The sequence below is a fragment of the Coregonus clupeaformis genome, chromosome 37 (assembly GCF_020615455.1).
Source record: "Coregonus clupeaformis isolate EN_2021a chromosome 37, ASM2061545v1, whole genome shotgun sequence".
NCBI classification, from domain to species: Eukaryota; Metazoa; Chordata; class Actinopteri; order Salmoniformes; family Salmonidae; genus Coregonus; species Coregonus clupeaformis.
The window spans coordinates 28831310-28854226 of record NC_059228.1 but is presented as its reverse complement, the minus strand read 5'-3'; the positions used below and the strand labels follow the sequence as shown (position 1 = coordinate 28854226).

General features: G+C 43.9%; 1 protein-coding gene across 1 annotated transcript in view; it reads left to right on the top strand.

Annotated features, from left to right (window-relative positions):
* The window catches only part of LOC121553785 (latent-transforming growth factor beta-binding protein 1), a 163456-nt gene that overhangs the window by 65099 nt on the left and 75440 nt on the right, over nt 1-22917 (top strand). The window contains exons 8-11 of the mRNA XM_045211486.1: nt 1249-1348; nt 6802-6885; nt 10171-10293; nt 19794-19961. Coding sequence (XP_045067421.1) covers nt 1249-1348; nt 6802-6885; nt 10171-10293; nt 19794-19961 — 475 coding nt within the window. The remainder of the gene's footprint in view (nt 1-1248; nt 1349-6801; nt 6886-10170; nt 10294-19793; nt 19962-22917) is intronic.

Below are 22917 nucleotides of genomic sequence, written 5' to 3'. Positions count from 1 at the left end.
GCCGTTATCCCCACCTGCTTCAAGATGTCAACTATCATCACCATGCCCAAGAAAGGGAAAGTAACTGAACTGAATGACTACTGACCCGTAGCACTCACTACGGGTCATTATGAAGTGCTTCGAGAGGCTTGTCAAAGACTACATCACCTCCTCCCTCCCCGACACACCCGACCCTCTCCAATTCACTTACCGCCCAACAGATCCACGGACGACTCAATCGCCATTGCACTGCACACTGCACTCACCCATCTGGACAAGAGGAATGCATATGTGAGGATGCTGTTCGACTACAGCTCACAGCCCTGGGACTGAACCACACCGTCAGAGAGCCTAACTCCTCCCTATGCAACTGGGTCCTGGACTTCCTGACAGGCCGCTGACGACACGACAGTAGTAGGCCTGATTACCAACAACGACGAGACGGCCTACAGGGAGGAGGTAGGCACTCTGACGGTGTGGTGCCAGGTAAACAACCTCTCCCTTAACGTCAGCAAAACAAAGGAGCTGATTGTGGACTCATCAATGGGGCCGCTGTGGAGACGGTCAAAAGCGTAAACTTAACTTCCTGTACGTACACATCTCCGAGGAGCTGAAATGGTCAAACCACACGGACCCCGTGGTGAAGAAGGCACGACAGCGACTCTTTAACCTCAGGAGGCTGAAGAAATTAGTCCTGTCCCCGAGGGCATTCACAGTGTTCTACAGGAGCACCATCGAGAGCATACTGTCGGGCTGGATCACAGCCTGGTACGGCAACTCCACCGCCGCTGACCGCAAGGCACTACAGAAGGTGGTACGCTCAGCCGAACGCAACATTGGGTGCACACTGCCTGCCCTCCAGGACACTTACAACACCAGGTGTTGCAGGAAGGCAAAGAAGATCATCAGGGATCTCAGCCACCCGAGCAATGGCCTGTTCTCCCCACTTCTATCACTCAGATGTGGGCAGTACAGGAGCATCAAGGCTAAAACTATCAGACTGGCCAATAGCTTCTACCCCCAGACCATCAGGCTGTTGACTAGCCACCACCAGTCAGCTACCTGCTCCCCCCCCCCTCCCATCTGCGACCCTCTGCATGTGACTAAATACAAATCTATTTTTATTTTTTAAATAAGAAAGGACACTTCCCTTCTGAAAATACTGAACTCACTCTCTGAATCTCTCCTACTGCTGTTCCTTTCTCTCTGTGTTTCTCTCTACTCTCTTCCTCATTCTCATTCTCCTACACACTCTCTTCTAAATGCCAGTGTGGCAAGGCCCTCCCTGGTCTCAGCAAGCAGGAAGAATGCTGTCAGAGCATCGGAACATCCTGGGGGTTCCACAAATGCCAGAAGTGCCCAAAACCATGTAAGTACCAGCGTAATACAAGTAACACTCTTTGACTGGTGTAGATTATAGTGGTTGAACTTTGTCATATGAGAAATGGGGAGTGAGAGAGACTGTCATGGGATAGACAGGGAGCGAGACAGAGATAGATGAACTGTACACCCAAATAAGGACATCTCAGCCCATTTGAAATTTGTCTCAGCTATGTGAATACTGTGTGGCTATTTGCTGCCGAGACACAGTAGTTGAAGATAAATCAGGTAATACACTTTACTGGCACTGTAGAAGCAGTTTACTGGCATGTGCAGTTACTCAATTCTTAACTGCATCCAAGAAAGGGAGTTTTTGTGTCGAGACAATCAACACATTGGAACCCAGCTTCTGCCAAAAAAGGGCAAAAATTGTTTTTCACAGCTTGAGAATGACAAAGGAGGGGGATGAAGGAAGGGATGGGTGGGGGGGGAGTTGGAGAAACAGATGAATTTTGTGAAGACATGCGAGTGTGAATGTGCTGAACAGACCCAGACCCACAGTAATGTTCCAATAACCGGACCCCTGGGTCTAGTCCACTGACTCACCTCATGGTAATCCTCTAATAACTTTATTTTAAGAGTGGTGAAAACTGTTCACTCTCTTACCCCCAGACAAGCATTACAACATTGCCGTGCTTCATCCATATTTGGAAATAACGTCATTTGTACAGACCCAGACTGAAACCTAGACACATTATCTTGATCTTTCCCTTTTTTGTGTTTATAGTTCGGGAACATTAGAACTATGCTAGAATGCTAACAAAAATGCTAGGACAGAAATGTGGAGGTCTGGTTTCAAAAACATGACACAGGCTTTCTCTCAACACCATAGGCACGTTACATAATGTAGCCAAGCTACTGCAAGTAACAGAATGTCCAGCCCAGTAATTTCAGAGCAGCTGCTCTTTAGGCACTGCTAGCCTATCTTCAGTACGAATCCTACATTTGTATTTCAGGAACACTGTATTAAGTTGGGAACATTATATGACCCTTGTGTTTATCCAGATAAAAAAAGGTGGGCGGCTTTTGGCCCTGTGGATTTATTTTGAGAAGAGATCTGTTAAAGAAACAAGCCTGGATGTCTCCATGCCAGTAGTCTGTGTTCCCACGTGGCTGTCCTGTCTTTCTCTTCCTGGGCTATTTTAGCTGGTTGTTACCCAGTGGAGACGGCTAGGGAAGGTTTAGGCCCTTGTGAGCATTAGAACATTCCAACAACCTCCCCAGAATGCTGCTTAAAGAACTCTCTAGAATGATCTTTATTGCCTTCATGCCAAAGCAATGGGATCTATGAGAGAGAGGGGATGGTGGGAGGAGACGGGGGTGGGATGTGGTTGGAAATATGTGTTTTCATCATTTAACTGGAGGGAGATCGGAATCTTCACGTGAATAGCTTGTACTCCAGGGATCACCTGTATTTGGGGAGTTTCTCCCATTCTTCTATGCAGATCCTCTCAAGCTCTGTCAGGTTGGATGGGGAGTGTTGCTGCACAGCTATTTTCAGTTCTCTCCAGAGATTTTCGATCGGGTTCAAGTCCGGGCTCTGGCTGGGCCACTCAAGGACATTTAGAGACTTGTCCCGAAGCCACTCCTGCGTTGTCTTGGCTGTGTGCTTAGGTTCGTTGTCCTGTTGGAAGGTGAACCTTCGCCCCAGTCTGAGGTCCTGAGCACTCTAGAGCAGGTTTTCGTCAAGGATCTCTCTGTACTTTGCTCTGTTCATCTTTGCCTCGATACTGACTAGTCTCCCAGTCCCTGCCGCTGAAAAACATCCCCACAGCATGATGATGCCACCACCATGCTTCACCGTAGGGATGGTGCCAGGTTTCCTCCAGATGTGACGCTTGGCATTCAGGCCAAAGAGTTCTTCAATCTTGGTTTCATCAGACCAGAGAATCTTGTTTCACATGGTCTGAGAGTCTTTAGGTGCCTTTTGGCTAACTCCAAGCGGGCGGTTATGCGCCTTTTACTGAGGAGTGGCTTCCGTCTGGCCACTCTACCATAAAGGCCTGATTTGTGGAGTGCTGCAGAGAGGGTTGTCATTCTGAAAGGTTCTCCCATCTCCACAGAGGAAATCTAGAGCTCTGTCAGAGTGACCATCGGGTTCTTGGTCACCTCCCTGACCAAGGCCCTTCTCCCCCGGTTGCTCAGTTTGGCCTGGCGGCCAGCTCTAGGAAAAGTCTTGGTGGTTCCAAACTTCTTCCATTTAAGAATGATGGAGGCCACTGTGTTCTTGGGGACCTTCAATGCTGCAGACATTTTTTGGTACCCTTCCCCAGATCTGTGCCTCGACACAATCCTGTCTCGGAGCTCTACAGACAATTCCTTCGACATCATGGCAAGGTTTTTGCTGTGACATGCACTGTCAACTGTGGGACCTTATATAGACAGGTGTGTGCCTTTTCAAATCATGTCCAATCATTTGAATTTACCTCAGGTGGACTCCAATCAAGTTGTAGAAACATCTCAAGGATGATCAATGGAAACAGAATGCACCTGACCTCAATTTCGAGTCAGATAGGCAAGGGTCTGAATACTTATGTAAATAAGGTATTTCTGTTTTGTGTTTTTAATACATTTGGCAAAATTCCTAAAAATCTGTTTTCTTTTTGTCATAATGGAGTATTGTGTGTAGATTGCTGAGATTTTTTTTATATTTAATACATTTTAGAATAAGGCTGTAACGTAACAAAATGTGGAAAAAGTCAAGGGGTCTGAATACTTTCCGAAGGCACTGGATAACTAACTGTCTATTATGCGTTGGGAATACTTTGGAAAATATTTCCAAAATTAAAATACCCCCCCCTCTCCTTGTACTCAGAAAACTTGAGAGGCCAAATCAAATCCCCTGCAGGCCGGCAGTTGGGGAACCCTATTGTACTCAATAAGAGTTCATAATAACCTAATTTGTAGCCCAGAAAAAGACTATTAGATTAGTCTGCCTCAATCAGACAGGCATCAAAGTACTCCGCACCCTCACAGCACTTTGGAGATTAAATCATTATGCTTTGATCATTATCAAATAATCTTATGACAGCTTATGTAGTTAATCAGTTGTGTTATCCCTCTTTTTCATCAACTCATTTTCTGTCAGGGAGCCTTTTCCCTGTTGGGCCTGAGAATCGAGATTAACTTGGTTAGTTTGTACTCCTGTCTTACCTAACAGGCTATTTGAAGTTCAGAAATCACCACACATCCAGTCACATTTTCTTTTCCCAATGGTTCCCTGGTTTCCACATGGAACAAAACCTATAGTTCTTCACCAGTTTGTTCCCAAAGGCTGAGTCTCCTGTTATTGGAAGGTACAACGGCACAGTGTAATGTCTGGCTGTGTTGGGAGTCAGGAATGGCAGGGGAGTGAGGTTAGCATTTATGTGCGGGCGCCGTGTGAACTGCCCCATTGTGCCCCGGAGACAGTTGTAGCTGGTAAATAAGTTGGCTTACAGGCAAACAAACATAGCCTTGTTCCCTTTTAAGCAAGCTAGCAATCTGCTTTCAGGTATTTGGGTGCCACCCTGGTACGGGGCCTGAAAAGCCCTCCAACAGTACTTCCGTCTGCCACAGTAGATCTAGATCCCCCCTTCTTACCTTAAGCAGGGTGGAATCATTAGTCCAATCATTAGTCCTCTGCCAGCCCTCAGTCAGATGTTGGCTCCATTCATTGAGTTTTTACAATGAAAGCAATTAATGTCAACCTTTGGAAACGAAATACACAAAAGTATGTGGACACCCCTTCAAATTAGTGGATTTGGCTATTTCAGCCACACCCGTTGCTGACAGGTCTATAAAATTGAGCACACAGCCATGCAATCTCCATAGACAAACATTGGCAGTAGAATGGGCCATACTGAAGAGCTCAGTGACTTTCAAAGTTTTACCGTCATAGGATGCCACCTTTCCAACAAGTCAGTTTGTCAAATATCTGCCGTGCTAGAGCTGCCCCGGTCAACTGTAAGTGCTGTTATTGTGAAGTGGAAACGTCTAGGAGCAACAACGGCTCAACCGCGAAGTGGTAGGCCACACAAGCTCATAGAACAGGACCTGGGTATGGCGGATACCAGGAGAACGCTACCTGCCAGAATGTATAGTGCCAACTGTATAGTTTGGTGGAGGAGGAATAATGGTCTGGGGCTGTTTTTCATGGTTCAGGCTAGGCCCTTTTCTGTTTCAGCATGACAATGCCCCCGTGCACAAACAGAGGTCCATACAGAAATGGTTTGTCGAGATCGTTGTGGAAGAACTTCACTGGCCTGCACAGAGCCATGACCTCAACCCCATCAAACACCTTTGGGATAAATTGGAACGCCGACTGCGAGCCAGGCCTAATCGCCCAACATCAGTGCCCAAACTCACTAATACTGTTGTGGCTGAATGGAAGCAAGTCCCTGCAGCAATGTTCCAACATCTAGTGGAAAGCCTTCCCAGAAGAGTGGAGGCTGTTATAGCAGCAAAGGGGGGACCAACTCCATATTAATGCCCATAATTTTGGAATGAGATAGTCGACGAGCAGGTTTCCACATACTTTTGGCTATGTAGTGTTGAATGGTTACATGATGTTTGGCATTTGGAAGCGGAGGTAAGCGGGTGTTTTTGCACAGTGTTTTGTCCTTGAGGTTTGTGTGGCCAGGGATAAGAAAGTTGAATGCATGAGAGGAGGTGTTTGTTCATGGGTTCATGTGAGAGATGGGTTTTTTTTACCATTATTTTCCTCTTTTATTTTGTTCTTCATAATAATGGTTGCTTGTGCTGGAATGCAACTAAAATCCAAATGGGAACAAATAATGTTTCCTATTTTATTCAATGTTTTATTTTGCCATGAATCTCATTTTCCTTCAAGGTAAGCTTGAGATCGCTATTCTAGTCCTCAAACAGCTATCAGACAATGCCAGTAAGTTGAGAGGCTTGCGTCAGGAGGACAGTACCGTGAATTAGTGATGGAGATCAAAGAAGGATTCAAGCACCCTGTCATCAATCCCCAAAAAGCGTGATGGTTTTATCCGTGGCAGGTTTCCTGACGTCACCTGAAGTTAGGATAAACTCTGCGACTGTAATAGATGGCACTTATCCTGAATGTGTTCAACTCAATTGTGTGTTGTGTGCATGCATGCGCGTGTGTGTGTTGGTGAAACACTGGTTCTTACTAGGTGTTGATGGATCATGTTCTTGATGAACAGGGCAGAGTAGAGATACTGTCAGAGTGGGCTTCCTCCTTCTTAAACAATTCTGGATCAGTCATCAAATGCTGTCTACTCCCATAAAGTCAGGGGGAATCCCCAAAGTATCAGTAGAAATGCTTTTTAAAAACCTGTAGCCAATTAAACATAGCCAATTAAATGCGTTCTTATGAGATAATGAAGCGTACATACTCTATATTGTTCTGAGTCATGTAAAAGTCTCAGAGATGGATTGATGGAAGTAAAAAAAAAAAAATATCTCTCTCTTTTCCAGCTATTCCTCTGACAGCAGGAGGATCCAGACATGCGATGGACTGCCCCCAGGGATACAAGCGCATCAACAACTCCCACTGCCAAGGTAAGCGCTGTGGCCCACCTCTTGTTCAACGTCTCTGCGACTACCACTGCCATTGTTTGGCTTGTGCTTTCTCACACGGAGAGAATTCTATTGTTTTCTCAGCGTGGCGGAGGGCTTCGCCAGGAGAAATTAGCCTTAAAGAAATGATTTGTCACCAGCCACATAAAACCCTGCGAGAGAGCAGGGCTACCATCCAGAGACGAGGAATGAATATGCTTCATTTTGACAAGGAGATCATTCTCACCCTTCCTTGGGTGGTATGGGCCTGTCTACCTGTACACAGCACCCTCTGCTGGTCCCTCGTGCTCCAATCCTCCACAGATACACTGACTCAGCCCACTCTGAGTCATTTATGACACTGGTTTGCCAGCTGCCATTTGTTGTCTCCCCAGAGCTGCCTGAAATCTATCAAAGATGAAAGTTTTTTCTTCTCTTTCTACTCTTGACTTGCTCCACTTGGTCGTCAGTGATCAATCCTGCTTTAACAGGACCTCAAACACCATAACAGCCATGCGGGGGAGAGAGTGAAAAGAGGCAGGTGCCATATTTGATAGATTTCCCTAATCTAATCTGAATTGAATTGGGATATGATAGCGAACGATGACTACAATACATCAGGGCTGGCAGGCCTGACCGTATTCAGAGGAGTCACACTAAATCAAGCCTGCTCTGCCCCAGCGACTTTTGAACCTACTGTGGCCCATTCACTCAGCACTCCACTCAAGGGGAGGGAGGAAGGGAGGTAGAGGGACCAGTGTCTGTGTATACGCCACAGGCCTGCTCAGGGACTTTACTGACTGCTCATTTTTTAAACAAAAAAATATAACCCCTACTGCTCTCCTCTAATCAGCAGGAAACCCAAACCTCTCCTTCTCTCTATGGTAGCTGGCTGTTTGAACTGTCAGATCTTACAGAGAGGGGTTATGAAATAGTGAAGGCTTATCCTTTAAATTGAGCTTGTGGCGTCTCTACTACAATAACAACTGCCCAACACTAAACACACTACATTATTCTACATCATTGAGAATTCTATTGGAACAGTGGACGGTACATTGAAAACATCAGGGGACACCCCTACTCACTTCAAAGGGATCCCATTAATTGACAGCACTGGTAGTGTAGTGCATGGCACAACCAACAGAGGGCATATGCCTGGGTTCCACTGGTTCTACATGAGGCAGAGTGCCACCGCGCCAAGGCGCTTGCCAGAACTGTGGTTAGGCAGAGAAGGGCTCTGAAAGGGGAGCCGAGGCCTGACTGCTGCCTATTCGGAGTGCTGCCAGGCTGAGGAGAGCAGAGTGGTGGCCCAGACTTGGTTATTCCTGTGGAGGTGCTGTGACTCTTTACCCTGTAATCCACCACTTCCTGTTCCCCTTAATATTACCCCTTTTTTACAGGGCTGATTTGGATTTAATCTCCATTTAGTTTTTCTTGGAGCTAGGTATGTGTGTTTACTAATTGCTGAATATGGTGTGACTGTGTCCAATATAAAAAATGGAGGGGAAAAAGACACGATAGAGGCTTGCTCGGCTGGTTTCAAGTCGTGTGGAGTCGGCGGGTCTGGTTCTGATCCAGTTCTGATTAAATTCCCCAGTGAGCCATTTGAGTTCTGAAGCGGTGAGGGTAGGAGGTGTTAGGCTGGGTCATGTTCAGTATGACTTCTCTTGGACAAGCCAATCTCCCTCCCACATACTCTCGTTTAGCACTTCTCAGGCACTGCTGAATGTTGTGGTGACTAATGCGCAGGTGTGTCCCAGCCCAGGCAGCGGATCTGAGTCCAAAGTGATTAAGGTGATGAGTGAGCAGTGATCTTCTCACCCCAGCAGCACACTCCTCTCAGTGTGTCATCACAGGCAGTGGGCCGCGCTCTGTGGGGCCCCGGGGGGACAGAAATAGTGAGTGTATATTGAATTCACCTCTCCTCCACTCGGTTCACCGCTGAGCCGTTTTATGGCCTTGTGGGTAATTATTCTGTCAGTGCAGTGATTGACAGCGCATGTGGGCGGGGCTTGAAGGAGCGGTGCAGGTGTTAAAACCGTGAAAGTGCCAGTGGAGACGCGTCCCATAGATGATAATTGCCATTCATTGATATTCCTTGCAGAGGGTGTTGTAGTAAAGAATGTTAACGCAAACATCTTTATCCTCCTGAGATCTGCCTGAGAAAGAAAAGTGATTTGGATCATCTGTCCTGTGAGACAAGAAGGAACACCCTCATTCACCCACCCCAGGGGAAACATGTCACTGGGAATGACGTCTCTTCCCCTATTTGTTGATTCTATTACAGTTTAACAGAACACAGTAGAGCCTCCTGTGATATGAACCTGGTCAAGATGTATCCTCTGAAATATTCATGACTTACATTACATGGAAGGATATCCACATGCTGTCACCTGGTGTTAGAGTACCACAGGATGATGTGATGCTGCTCTTGTCAAGTACTGTGTGCTCTGCAAACTCTGTGCATGAGTGATGATCCTGTACTGGTATATCTTTTCACTTTTGAAACAGAAAGAACAACATGTAAAGTGATAATATTAATCAATTTGAACAGAATTAAAGGGGAACAAATCACATGGAAATATGGATGGAACAAAGCTCCCTTTTGGATACATAACTCAAAAACATGCTTCATATTTAGCCCTCTCAATAACAAACTACACTTGTAAACTGGATACCAAAACAAATGAACAAGATATATGTAAACAGCTAAGAGGCAGCCGAGTTGGAAAGGGGATACAAAGTCTGCTTGTCTCTTGTTATAAGGAGTATACGGGGAAATCATTCTATTGACCTTCTTCCAGCTGGACATGTTATGTCTACCCAGCTGTTGTTTCCAATAAGTTAGTCTCTAGTGACTGGCTGACATGTCCACTCTGCAGTGAACCAGTGAACCCCCAAAGCTGTTAGTCCCACGTTCAGCCTCATAAGCCAGACTTTGAACTAAGGAAATCAACCTGCTCTTTTATCAGGTTACTCCATAACCGGGAGACCTGAAACTGTCTCCTCCACTTCATATGAATAACCTCAAACTACGGGAGCTGCCTTGGACCATAACAGTTATGTCGGGGCTACACCAAGGTTATGATATGAATGCGGTTGTTGTGAGCTATTATACGAACTCATGTATAGAAACAAACAAAATGATGGTAATTGGTGGAGTTACCAGCATACACATCTCTATTCTATGCACGTTCAGTTCATGTTCCTTTCTGTACTGTGTAATACACACTAATATGTATATCAACAGTGTATTACTTTGTTCCTCTCCTTGGTTTTCTGTTGCAGATCTTAATGAGTGCCAGCTGCAGGGTGTGTGTCCCAACGGAGACTGTCTGAACACCATGGGCAGCTACAGGTGCAGCTGTAAGGTCGGCTATATCCCTGACCCCACCCTCTCCACCTGTATCCGTAAGTCCTCCATACCTCTCTCTCTCTGTCGGTCTCTCCCCTCTCTCTCGCCCTCTCTCTCGCTGTATCTCCCTCTCTCTCTCTCTCTCTCGCCCTCTCTCTCTGTCTCGCCCTCTCTTCCTCGCTCTCTCGCTGTATCTCCCTCCCTCTCTCTCTCTCTCTCGCTCTCTTTCTTTCTCAGTGCCTGTACAGTCAGGATTGCAGTGTGTAGAAGAATGTTGCGAATGCCGCAAAGCGTACTGCAAAGGCTGTGTTTTGATGATATGCATATGAATGTGGGAACAGATGGGAATGCATGGATGAAAAGCATGATGTTTATCATATTAATCATATTCCCCTCAGAGCATGGAGCAAAAGGAACAGCATATTGCCAAACACAACAGATCTTATTTCTCTCCACTGAAAGTGGGAAGGAAGGAGTGTTGGGTTGAGGGATTAAAATCCAATTGACTTGATTCTCAGTTCTCTGGGTTGTTGGTTGGAGAGCGATTGATCAGTGATGGCCTTTAATGATGTGGTCTTGTTCAGCATGCGTTTCCCTGCCAGTTGTTGTCTCTCCCAGTCCGACCAGTGTGTGTGTGTATATGTGTGTGTTTTGACTCTTGGTTTGTGTCTTCTGCTGGTTCCCTTCTATATATCTCATTGCTATTGAAACCTGAGTGGCCATTCATCAACATCACTGGCTATGGCAAGGAGCCTTGCTACAGTTTTGTCCTTAAATGGAAAAAGGAAGCATTGGAAATTCATCAGTGACATCATCCATTGTGTTTCCCCCCTCCCCTGCATGTGTTGCCTGTCATTGAACCGCCAACGTCGCATCCAGACTTCTCCCCTCATTGTGTGTGTTGAGTTACTGAGCTCTCTGCTGGCATTAAAGCACAGTGGAGTTTGGAGAGAAACATATTGGTGTTGATGAAGGACCAAATACAGCCTGACCCTCCTATGTACTGCCTTTGTGTGTTGATTGGCTTATAATAGGCATGACAGCAACAGTAACCAACCAAAACGGACCTTCCCATTGTGAGAGCCACTAATAATGCCCTATTGTACCATGGAATGAGACTTTACACATACACGTACATCCTGTGTCCACCTAGATTTAACAAAAATAAACCAATGCATTCCATGCGTAGCACTTACAATAACTGTGACTCAATTTTCTTTTGGGATTCTGACACGTCATCAAACATTCCACTGGTGCGAGACAATATTCTTGACCAAAAGGTTAAAAATACATCAGTAATGACTGCTTGAAATGCACATACCACGCGTGATTAACCCTTTACACTCATGGGAATTGGCCTGTATGGATAGGGCTAAAAATAAATGTTTCTTACAGAAGAGATATGAAATGCATAAGCATGGTAGCAATTTAAAGGGAACAGTTTGGAGATTATGGGAAAATTATTATACCAAAGTTGAGAACACAACAGTTCACCTGACACAAGACTGAATCCAAACATTACACTGTTGATTTTATGTGCATTTTACATTTACTGTACTTTTTGCCACATTTGTTGATAATGAAATCTGAAAATACTCGGGATACATTCAGTAACATGATAAGAATATTCCTGGAAAATGTGGGGTAGATGCAACATAAGACAAAAGAATTACAAGGGTTTGAGTGAGAGGACTAACTGGTGTCTCCAAGTGGCTACACACCTCTCCAGAGTGTGCACAGTTCCTAAGTCATTTCAATGCACTTTTATGGCTCAAAGAAGAGTCTTCAACTATAAGCTCTCCTAGCTGTGCCTTTGAGGAACTAGATCAAGCACACTTGTAGTTGCTTTGTTTGGAACACAGCCCTGCATCCCTGCCATAACACCGTTACTGTTGTTGTTTACACAATCCAAAAACAGGCAATTTTTTTTCTTTCGCTATCTGAGTCAGGTGGGCATCATTTGAAAGCTTGTTTTATTGCCAACATGACTAGCTAAGTTATAAAATACAAAGGCTTTCATAGGGCAATTCAGAGAAAATATCATCATTTTGGTGTGCATAGAAAGGAGTCATGCGTGCATTTAGGTGCGTGTTCCGTGGTTAAATGTTCTTTACAGAACAACCCAGGATATGACACCATGTCGTGTTGTCACTGTACATCAAACTTAGTGATCATAAACGTTGACACTGTACAGTTGAAGTCGGAAGTTTACATACACCTTAGCCAAATACATTTAAACTCAGTTTTTCACAATTCCTGACATTTAATCCTGTCTTAGGTCAGTTAGGATCACCACTTTATTTTAAGAATGTGAAATGTCAGAATAATAGTAGAGAGAATGATTTATTTCAGTTTTTATTTCTTTCATCACATTCCCAGTGGGTCAGAAGTTTACATACACTCAATTAGTATTTGGTAGCATTGCCTTTAAATTGTTTAACTTGGGTCAAACGTTTCGGGTAGCCTTCCACAAGCTTCCCACAATAAGTTGGGTGAATTTTGGCCCATTCCTCCTGACAGAGCTGGTGTAACTGAGTAAGGTTTGTAGGCCTCCTTGCTCGCACACGCTTTTTCAGTTCTGCCCACAAATGTTCTATAGGATTGAGATCAGGGCTTTGTGATGGCCACTCCAATACCTTGACTTTGTTTTCCTTAAGCCATTTTTCCACAACTTTGGAAGTATGCTTGGGGTCATTGTCCATTTGGAAGACCCATTTGCGACCAAGCTTTAACTTCCTTACTGATGTCTTGAGATGTTGCTTCAATATAGCCACATAATTTTCCTTCCTCAGGATGCCATCTATATTGTGAAGTGCACCAGTCCCTCCTGCAGCAAAGCACCCGCACAGCATGATGCTGCCACCCCCGTGCTGCACAGTTGGATGGTGTTCTTCGGCTTGCAAGCCTTCCCCTTTTTCCTCCAAACATAACAATGGTCATTATGGCCAAACAGTTATATTTTTGTTCCATCAGACCAGAGGAAATTTCTCCAAAAAGTACTGTCTTTGTCCCCATGTGCAGTTGCAAACCGTAGTCTGTCTTTTTTATGGTGGTTTTGGAGCAGTGGCTTCTTCCTTGCTGAGCGGCCTTTCAGGTTATGTCAATATAGGACTCGTTTTACTGTGGAAATACTTTTGTACCTGTTTCCTCCAGCATCTTAACAAGGTCCTTTGCTGTTGTTCTGGGATTGATTTGCACTTTTCGCACCAAAGTACGTTCATCTCTAGGAGACAGAATGGGTCTCCTTCCTGAGCGGTATGACGGCTGCGTGGTCCCATGGTGTTTATACTTGCGTACTATTGTTTGTACAGATGAACGTGTTACCTTCAGGCGTTTGGAAATTGCTCCCAAGGATGAACCAGACTTGTGGAGGTCTACAATAATTTTTCTGAGGTCTTGGCTGATTTCTTTTGATTTTCCCGTGATGTCAAGCAAAGAGGCACTGAGTTTGAAGGTAGGCCTTGAAATACATCCACAGCTACACCTCCAATTGACTCAAATTATGTCAATTAGCCTATCAGAAGCTTCTAAAGCCATGACACAATTTTCTGGAATTTTCCAAGCTGTTAAAGGCACCGTCAATTTAGTGTATGTAAACTTCTGACCCACTGGAATTGTGATACAGTGAATTATTATAAGTGAAATAATCTGTCAGTAAACAATTGTTGGAAAGATTACTTGTGTCATGCACAAAGTAGATGTCCTAATCGACTTGCCAAAACTATAGTTTGTTAACAAGAAATTTGTGGAGTGGTTGAAAAACAAGTTTTAATGACTCCAACCTAAGTGTATGTAAACCTCCGACTTCAACTGTATATGACATGAGTTTTATGATATGGAAATGTGAAGTGCACATTTGGACTCACAGTGTTTGGCTTGCTTGTATGACATCAAAGCAGTATTTATTATAATCCTCAACGTCTCATCTTTCAAAACACATTGAGTCATCTTAATTTACAAAACATTTGCAACAACAAAACATTTGCAAAAGTACCCAATTACCGGGAGGGATGGGGGCTACTTCTTGTCGCGTGCCGTGTTCAAGTTCAGAACGGCTGTCAGTCAAAACCTATACAGCGCTGTGAAGCGCAGAGCCTGAGCTCTGACATAATTTATAGCATTTACAGCCACTGCATTACAATGTAGGTGCTTATCAGTGCCCAAATCTGCAATTTTCAACCCGTATACGGGTACTAGTGTAAAGGGCTATGCTCCAAATAGGGTTACATGGGAGACAAATGCAGAAACTGTCTAGCTAACTAACTTATCCGCTAACATCAAGGCGGTGACCCGATCCTGCAGGTTCATGCTCTACAACATTCGGAGAGTACGACCCTGCCTTACACAGGAAGCGGCACAGGTCCTAATCCAGGCACTTGTCATCTCCCGTCTGGATTACTGCAACTCGCTGTTGGCTGGGCTCCCTGCCTGTGCCATTAAACCCCTACAACTCATCCAGAATGCCGCAGCCCGTCTGGTGTTCAACCTTCCCAAGTTCTCTCACGTCACCCCGCTCCTCCGCACACTCCACTGGCTTCCAGTTGAAGCTCGCATCTGTTACAAGACCATGGTGCTTGCCTATGGAGCTGTGAGGGGAACGGCACCTCCGTACCTTCAGGCTCTGATCAGTCCCTACACCCAAACGAGGGCACTGCGTTCATCCACCTCTGGCCTGCTGGCTCCCCTTCCTCTGCGGAAGCATAGCATTAATTTTTTATTTTTTTTTGTCAAGTGGTTATCCCACTGGCTATAGGGTGAATGCACCAATTTGTAAGTCGCTCTGGATAAGAGCATCTGCTAAATGACGTAAATGTAAAAAAATGTAATGTCTAGAAATTAAGGGAGGGCCACCAAGGGCAATCTAACAGAACCCCAGCACCCTCATCTCTCTCTATCCCTCCATCTCCCCTTCCCTCCCCCACTCCCCTCTAATGTGCTGCCTCTCAACGTCCGACAAAGGGAGAGATCCCATCATTGGGGCATTCACTGACCTATTCATGGGTCATGCTGCTCTAGTGTACTTTGAGACGTGTTTAGCAACAGAACCCCACAGTCACCCCATAGCCCTATTAGCTAGACAGTTTCTGAGACTCAAGAAAAGACTCAAGCGTGTTTAACACAGTGGTGCTGCCACGTCAGTGAGTAGGAGTCACTGGCAGGGGCGCAACTTTGGTTTTAGAAGTGGGGGGGACATATAATAAAATATATATATATATTTTTTAGTCGGATAAACACTCCAAACAGCCTACCCGACCGCTCAGAGGCGTCCGCATGGTTCTAAAGCACACCGTTGCCTCGTTTTGTATCACATTCCAATGATAAAACTGGGGGGAACAAAAATGCAATTTCACATGTCCCCAGTGAAAGTTGCACCCCTGGTCACTGGTATTAATTGGTGGCTTTGGCCAGGCCTTAGAGCAACTTGAATGTGGGTGGTAGGGAGGAGGGGGGTGGATGGAATTTGGCCACGATTTCCCCCATACACGATTTCCCCCATGTGTCCGAGCTGTGAAGTGTGAGACTCTGAGGCGGATTCACAATTTTTGTAGAGGGTTTGGAGGGACAGTGGTTCAGCCGTTTGAGCCCCTCTTTCCAACAGTTACACACACACATAAACACACGCTCGCCCACATACCCTCTCTGTCAATAATAACTGGAAACCTGAGAACTTTTTCAGTCTGTGTTGACGAATATCAATGCACCACACAAACTGCCTAAAGGGGAAAATGTTCGAAGAATAAAAACTCTTTGTGACCTTTTGTACAGGATTGGTAAAGAAAAAGCTATTACCTTTCACTGTTCTTTGAATTATGTCTTGTAAATTCCAGTACTTCTAATTTGAAGTTCATGTGCATTAACCCATTGTCGTGACGTGACTTTAAAATTCATCTGAAGACTGTTATTTCTCTAATTAACTCACTATGTTTAATTGTTACCCGATTAAATTAATCATGTAACAATTAACTCATTAGGATCTGGGGCACCACTAGAGCGGATTAAACTCTAAAAGGTCTTTATCTATCGCATCTATAAACAGTCAACTTATTAATCATAACCTCGTATCATATCATCATTCTGAACAGTCGTAACCTCCTTGCATCTGCAAAAAACCCAGCATTACGTATGATTCAGTACTACACAAATTGGTTTAATTATTTATTTACTAGCTAATTAAATGGGAACACAGGATAAACATACACACTCTGCACCGGTTATTGACTGGAGAAAACAGGTCCCTAGCGGAATGACAACAACATGGCTGCTTGTTAAAAAGAAGAGATGGCGAGGGAGAGAGAGGGACAGAGACACTTAACCTTGATACATTCAGAAACTACGCTCACCTACAGTACCCATATACGTTGCACACGAACCGCCGCCCGCTTTGAGTAAGAAATCATGAATGTATTTACGTGAATAATGTTGTCTTTCTTCGTAGTTGTCCGTTCTCCGATAACTTGTCATGTAGTCCTGAACAGAACCACAGAATTGATTTTCCTTCCATTCGCTCTTGAAGTTGCTTCTTTGAAGATAGGATAGCCAGCCGTATCGATGGTTCCCAAGTGGGGTGATGAGAGTAGCGTAATACGATGGTTTGAGCATAGTAGCAGATGGCCCTACTTAAATTCACTTTCGAAGATACCTTACTTAGGACAGCAAATCAGCCGTACCAGTGATTGTCCGGGAGATTAGTTTATTTTCTTCACCTCGTGTTGAGATTCAAAGTTCCAACCATTTTAAACGTGTAGCTACCGCTTCACGCTTTTCTGGTCTAATGTGTTTTTTCTGAACTCATAATTTATACACTTTGGTCGAAAGGGGCGGTTCCAGCAGGCTGGCACGCTTTCTGACCTCACTTCGGGGCGGTGACTATTCACTGTGCAAGTTATGTAAAACAATTATCTCTTATAACTTCTCAAATCACATCCCTCTCTTAACAAAAACACTTTCATCATTTTTCATATTACATGCACAACGTATAGTATGGCAACGTCATATACAGTACCAGTCAAAGGTTTGGACACACCTACTCATTCAAGGGTTTTTATTTATTTTGTACTATTTTCTACATTGTAGAATAATAGTGAAGACATAAAAACTATGAAATAGCACATCTGGAATCATGTAGTAACCAAAAAAGTGTAAAACAAATCAAAATATATTTTATATTTGAGATTCTTCAAATAGCCACCCTTTGCCTTGATGACAGCTTTGCACACTCTTGGCATTCTCTCAACCAGCTTCACCTGGAATGTTTTTCCAACAGTCTTGAAGGAGCACTTGTTGTCTGCTTTTCCACACTCTGCCGTCCGACTCATCCCAAACCATCTCAATTGGGTTGAGGTCGGGGGATTGTGGAGGCCAGGTCATCTGATGCAGCACTCCATCACTCTCCTTCTTGGTAAAATAGCCTTTGCCCAGCCTGGAGGTGTGTTGGGTCATTGTCCTGTTGAAAAACAAATGATAGTCCAACTAAACCCAAACCAGATGGTATGGCGTATCGCTGCAGAATGCTGTGGTAGCCATGCTAGTTAAGTGTGCCTTAAATTCTAAATAAATCACAGACAGTGTCACCAGCAAAGCACCCCCACACCATAACACCTCCTCCTCCATGCTTTACGGTGGGAACTACACATGCGGAGATCATCCGTTCACCCACACCGCGTCTCACAAGGCCACGGCGTTTGGAACCAAAAATCTCAAATTCGGACTCCAGACCAGAGGACAAATATCCACCGGTCTAATGTCCATTGCTCGTGTTTCTTGGCCCAAGCAGGTCTCTTCTTCTTATTGGTGTCCTTTAGTAGTGGTTTCTTTGCAGCAGTTCGACCATGAAGGCCTGATTCACGCAGTCTCCTCTGAACAGTTGATGTTGATGTGTCTGTGACTTGAACTCTGTGAAGCATTTATTTGGGCTTAAATTTCTGAGGCTGGTAACTCTAATGAACTTATCCTCTGCAGCAGAGGTAAATCTGGGTATTCCATTCCTGTGGCGGTCCTCATGAGAGCCAGTTTCATCATAGCGCTTGATGGTTTTTGCGACTGCACTTGAAGAAACTTTCAAAGTTCTTGAAATGTTCCGTATTCACTGACCTTCATATCTTAAAGTAATGATGGACTGTCATTTCTCTTTGCTTATTTGAGCTGTTCTTGCCATAGTATGGACTTGGTCTTTTACCAAATAGGGCTGTCTTCTGTATACCCCCCCCCCCCCTACCTTGTCACAACACAACTGATTGGCTGAAACGCATAAAGAAGGAAAGAAATTCCACAAATTAACTTTTAAGAAAATATCAAATATATTTTGATTTGTTTAACACTTTTTTGTTTACTCCATGATTCCATATGTGTTATTTCATAGTTTTGATGTCTTCACTATTATTCTACAATGTAGAAAATAGAAAAATAAATGTGTAGGTGTGTCCAAACTTTTGACTGGTAGTGTATGTAGTGGGTATACTTTCCAAGTTACACTGTTTCCTTTATACAATTTTTAATGCCATCACAAAATAACAAACAAAATGACCTTAGTGTCCTATAGATCGCCTCTGACCATTCCCCACGTTCTACGTTAGAAATATTGTTCCAGTATTCGCTTTTGTTTCAGCAGAAAAAAAGTATGTTGAGACAAAGAACATTCCTTTGGTGAATCTTGAGAGGGAGAGCCTGGATCGTCTCCCTTGATTTACGACAGGACGTAAGTTGTTAATACCCACTAGTTCTTTCCTTCCCCCTCTACGGGTGAGAGGGGGTCTGATTTAAGTTATTCATTGCAATCCTGATCTGACCTATTTGGATTCTCGTGGATAGTCATGACACCATTTAGCCCTCCTTTTGGCCTCAGCAGTTCAGCATTGTCACATTTTGGGTTTTGGAGACTGTTGTGAGACGGGGGAAAAAAGCACTGATTTTAATGTTGATAGGATAGCTTACCCATTGAAAAATGAAGAAATACTGGAAGAACATGATATGGTTCTAGCTCTACTTGGAAGTCAAATCCTTAGAGAGTCTTTGTTCCGTTGGTGCCTTGCCATACCACAGTTTCCACTCCTACACTTCAGGATTTGAGCTGCCTAAACCCCTCATGATGTGCATCATTCAGAAACACTCAACCAACCCTACTGCATGCTTTTATTTGGGTCAGCATTTGACTTTGTTCAGTAGTGCATGACACATTGGCATGAAGTGCTCAATGTTTGTACACCCAGAGAGCTTTTGATGTTGTATGTGCTGTGCTTGTGGGTGTTTTGCGTTTGAGCTTTTAGTTTAGTCTAGTTGACACTTTCTTCATAGCTCAAAAATCCTGTGATGAAGATATGACATTTCTCAGTGGTAGCAGGCAACAAAGCTAACTACCCCTGAGATGTTTCACATTTTTCTTGGTATTTTTGATGTCGTTGTTATAAATGTGTGAGTACTGTACTCTGTGTTGGGCGGGGGGATTCCGGTGAAGGGGGACTTCTTTATTTTCTCTTTTTCTCTTTTCTCTCCCCCATGTCTGTGTCTCCTCCCACTGTGGCACACCTCCCCTCGCCCTTCTCCCTCCGCACCTCTTCAGCCGACACCCCTGCCGTCCACGAGGAGAAAGGGGCTTGTTTCCGATTGGTCAGTTCGGGGAAGCAGTGTTTGCACCCAGTGTCTGCTCAGCTGAGCAAACAGCTGTGCTGCTGCAGTGTGGGCAAGGCCTGGGGCCCGAGCTGCGACAAGTGCCCCCTGCCAGGAACAGGTAAGGTCCCCAACGCCAGCAACTCTGAGTCCCAGACACTTCTACCCATCCACCCATTCCACTACTCTCACATTGAGAGATTGAAATGTGGGACCAGTGGCATCCATCCCCCACCCACACTCAATGTGTCTCCCTCTCTGTGCATGTGTTTCATTGCTTTGCCAAGTAGATGGTTTTAGATGCAGTTATATCTCCACTCCACCACCACCAGCACTCTCCTGCTGTCTCCCCTTATTCCACCATGGTTGCCCATCCGTCAGTGCCGTCTGTACGGGTATCATGGTCAGTGTTGGCTGGGGTGACACAATAGCTGACACCTGCAGATCATGTGCAGCACAGGCACACTAAATAGATAGAAGCTGTTTGCTGAGTCCTCACACTTCCACTCGAAAAGGTCGGTCTTAATTAATTGATGACATTGAGTCAAACATTCCATTAGACCTGGGAGGTTAGTCTGGGAACATGTGTAAGCCTTTTCTCTGTCTGTGCCTGTATTGTCTGTCTAGGCTCCGAGAGACATTACTGGATGGCCTCGTTTGGCCTAATTAACAACACCTGTTAAAATCATCCGGGTTGCCAGATTATTTCGGTTGCCAGGTCTTCAAAATTCCCAGTGTAGTACAGTAGGTTATTATGCAGAGTGTAATAGAGTTAGGGGATGATTGCTTGGAACAGGGCCCATTTTTCCCAATGTGAGAACGTCTCTGTGGGGAAGGTTAAGAGCTGTTATAAGAGTAAATAAGATACGTGCTCCTTTATCTGGAAATAAACTTGAGCAGACAGATAGGATTAGTGTAATAATTGCAGGACTTACCTTGGTATGAAGGGCAGCGTTTTAAGGTCTCTAATGTTTGCAGAGGCGCTTGTAGCTGGATTAGTAGCTGATTATTCTGATATATTTTTTTACTGACATGGTTCTTTCAATTGAGATAGAGATGGAGACAGTTTATTTTGGTACATTCTAACTTCTTGCAAATGCTTGTTGCTTAAAATGGGAAACTGCAGAGATAGCATGTGCTATTCTTATATGAAACTGGATTGGTGGATACTACACTGTGTAACAATGGTTGGTACTTTGTTTTTCATTCATTGGGACATAAATGAAAGCCTTGACATTTGAATCTTCCCCAACACATCTAGTCAAGTCCTTTCAAAATGCTAGTTGCACAAAGACATTCAAGAATGAGACAAGTGTGTGACTCTCAGCTTAGTGTCTTTATCACCAGTGACATGATCCACTGTGACTCCTTGGTTTCCAATGGGAGCACATAAGTCCTGCAGAGAGGACACATTATGAAGGCTATGTGGAGCTCAGAAAGAACTCAGAAGGATCGTTCCATGAAATGAGTGCCTTTGCGTCCCTTTGATATATTAAGTAGAAATTGTGCACCAATATTTAATTTTAAAAGCCTGTTATATTAAATGAAGTGCCCTTTTTAATATAGACCAACTGGAAAATAATATTGAACATTTTGACATGTCCCTCTGTGTACCCTCTGTGACTTATAGGAAGATTTTAACCAACTTAAACCCAACATTTCTCCAAGTTTTAACCATCATGACAGTCATTTCTGAAGATTATTATTTATTTCATGTGATTAGGGATACATTTTTATGTAAAACCAAAAACTCTCCCTCATTTTAAGGTCAACCCTGTTACATGAACTGAACTCTCATTTTAATATGGTGAAACTATTCCTTAGAAAAAAAAAAAAAAAAACATTTAACAATCATAGTGTAAAAGCAGGTGAGCAGGTTCTACTATTTTGGGCCATTTTCTGGTGTTTTGTGATGGTAAACTGAGTGGGTTGAGCATAACACGTCATTTTTATTTTTGGGGGGTAGATCAGCTTTAATATTGCAGATAGATTGTAACTTCCATCAATGTAATTGTCTGCATCACTTCCAATCCCCCATATGTTTTATTTCTCTCGCAAATATATATATATATATATACATATATATATATATATATATATATATATATATATATATATATATATATATATATATATATATATATATATATATATATCTATAACACAGTGGGGGAAAATAGTATTTAGTCAACCACCAATTGTGCAAGTTCTCCCACTTAAAAAGATGAGAGAGGCCTGTAATTTTCATCATAGGTACATGTCAACTATGACAGACAAATTGAGAAAAAAAATTCCTGAAAATCACATTGTAGGATTTTTAATGAATTTATTAGCAAATTATGGTGGAAAATAAGTATTTGGTCACCTACAAACAAGCAATATTTCTGGCTCTCACAGACCTGTAACTTCTTCTTTAAGAGGCTCCTCTGTCCTCCACTCGTTACCTGTATTAATGGCACCTGTTTGAACTTGTTATCAGTATAAAAGACACCGGTCCACAACCTCAAACAGTCACACTCCAAACCCCACTATGGCCAAGACCAAAGAGCTGTCAAAGGACACCAGAAACAAAATTGTAGACCTGCACCAGGCTGAGAAGACTGAATCTGCAATAGGTAAGCAGCTTGGTTTGAAGAAATCAACTGTGGGAGCAATTATTAGGAAATGGAAGACATACAAGAACACTGATAATCTCCCTCGATCTGGGGCTCCACGCAAGATCTCACCCCGTGGGGTCAAAATGATCACAAGAACGGTGAGCAAAAATCCCAGAACCACACGGGGGGACCTAGTGAATGTCCTGCAGAGAGCTGGGACCAAAGTAACAAAGCCTACCATCAGTAACACACTACGCCGCCAGGGACTCAAATCCTGCAGTGCCAGACGTGTCCCCCTGCTTAAGCCAGTACATGTCCAGGCCCGTCTGAAGTTTGCTAGAGTGCATTTGGATGATCCAGAAGAGGATTGGGAGAATGTCATATGGTCAGATGAAACCAAAATAGAACTTTTTGGTAAAAACGCAACTCGTCGTGTTTGGAGGACAAAGAATGCTGAGTTGCATCCAAAGAACACCATAC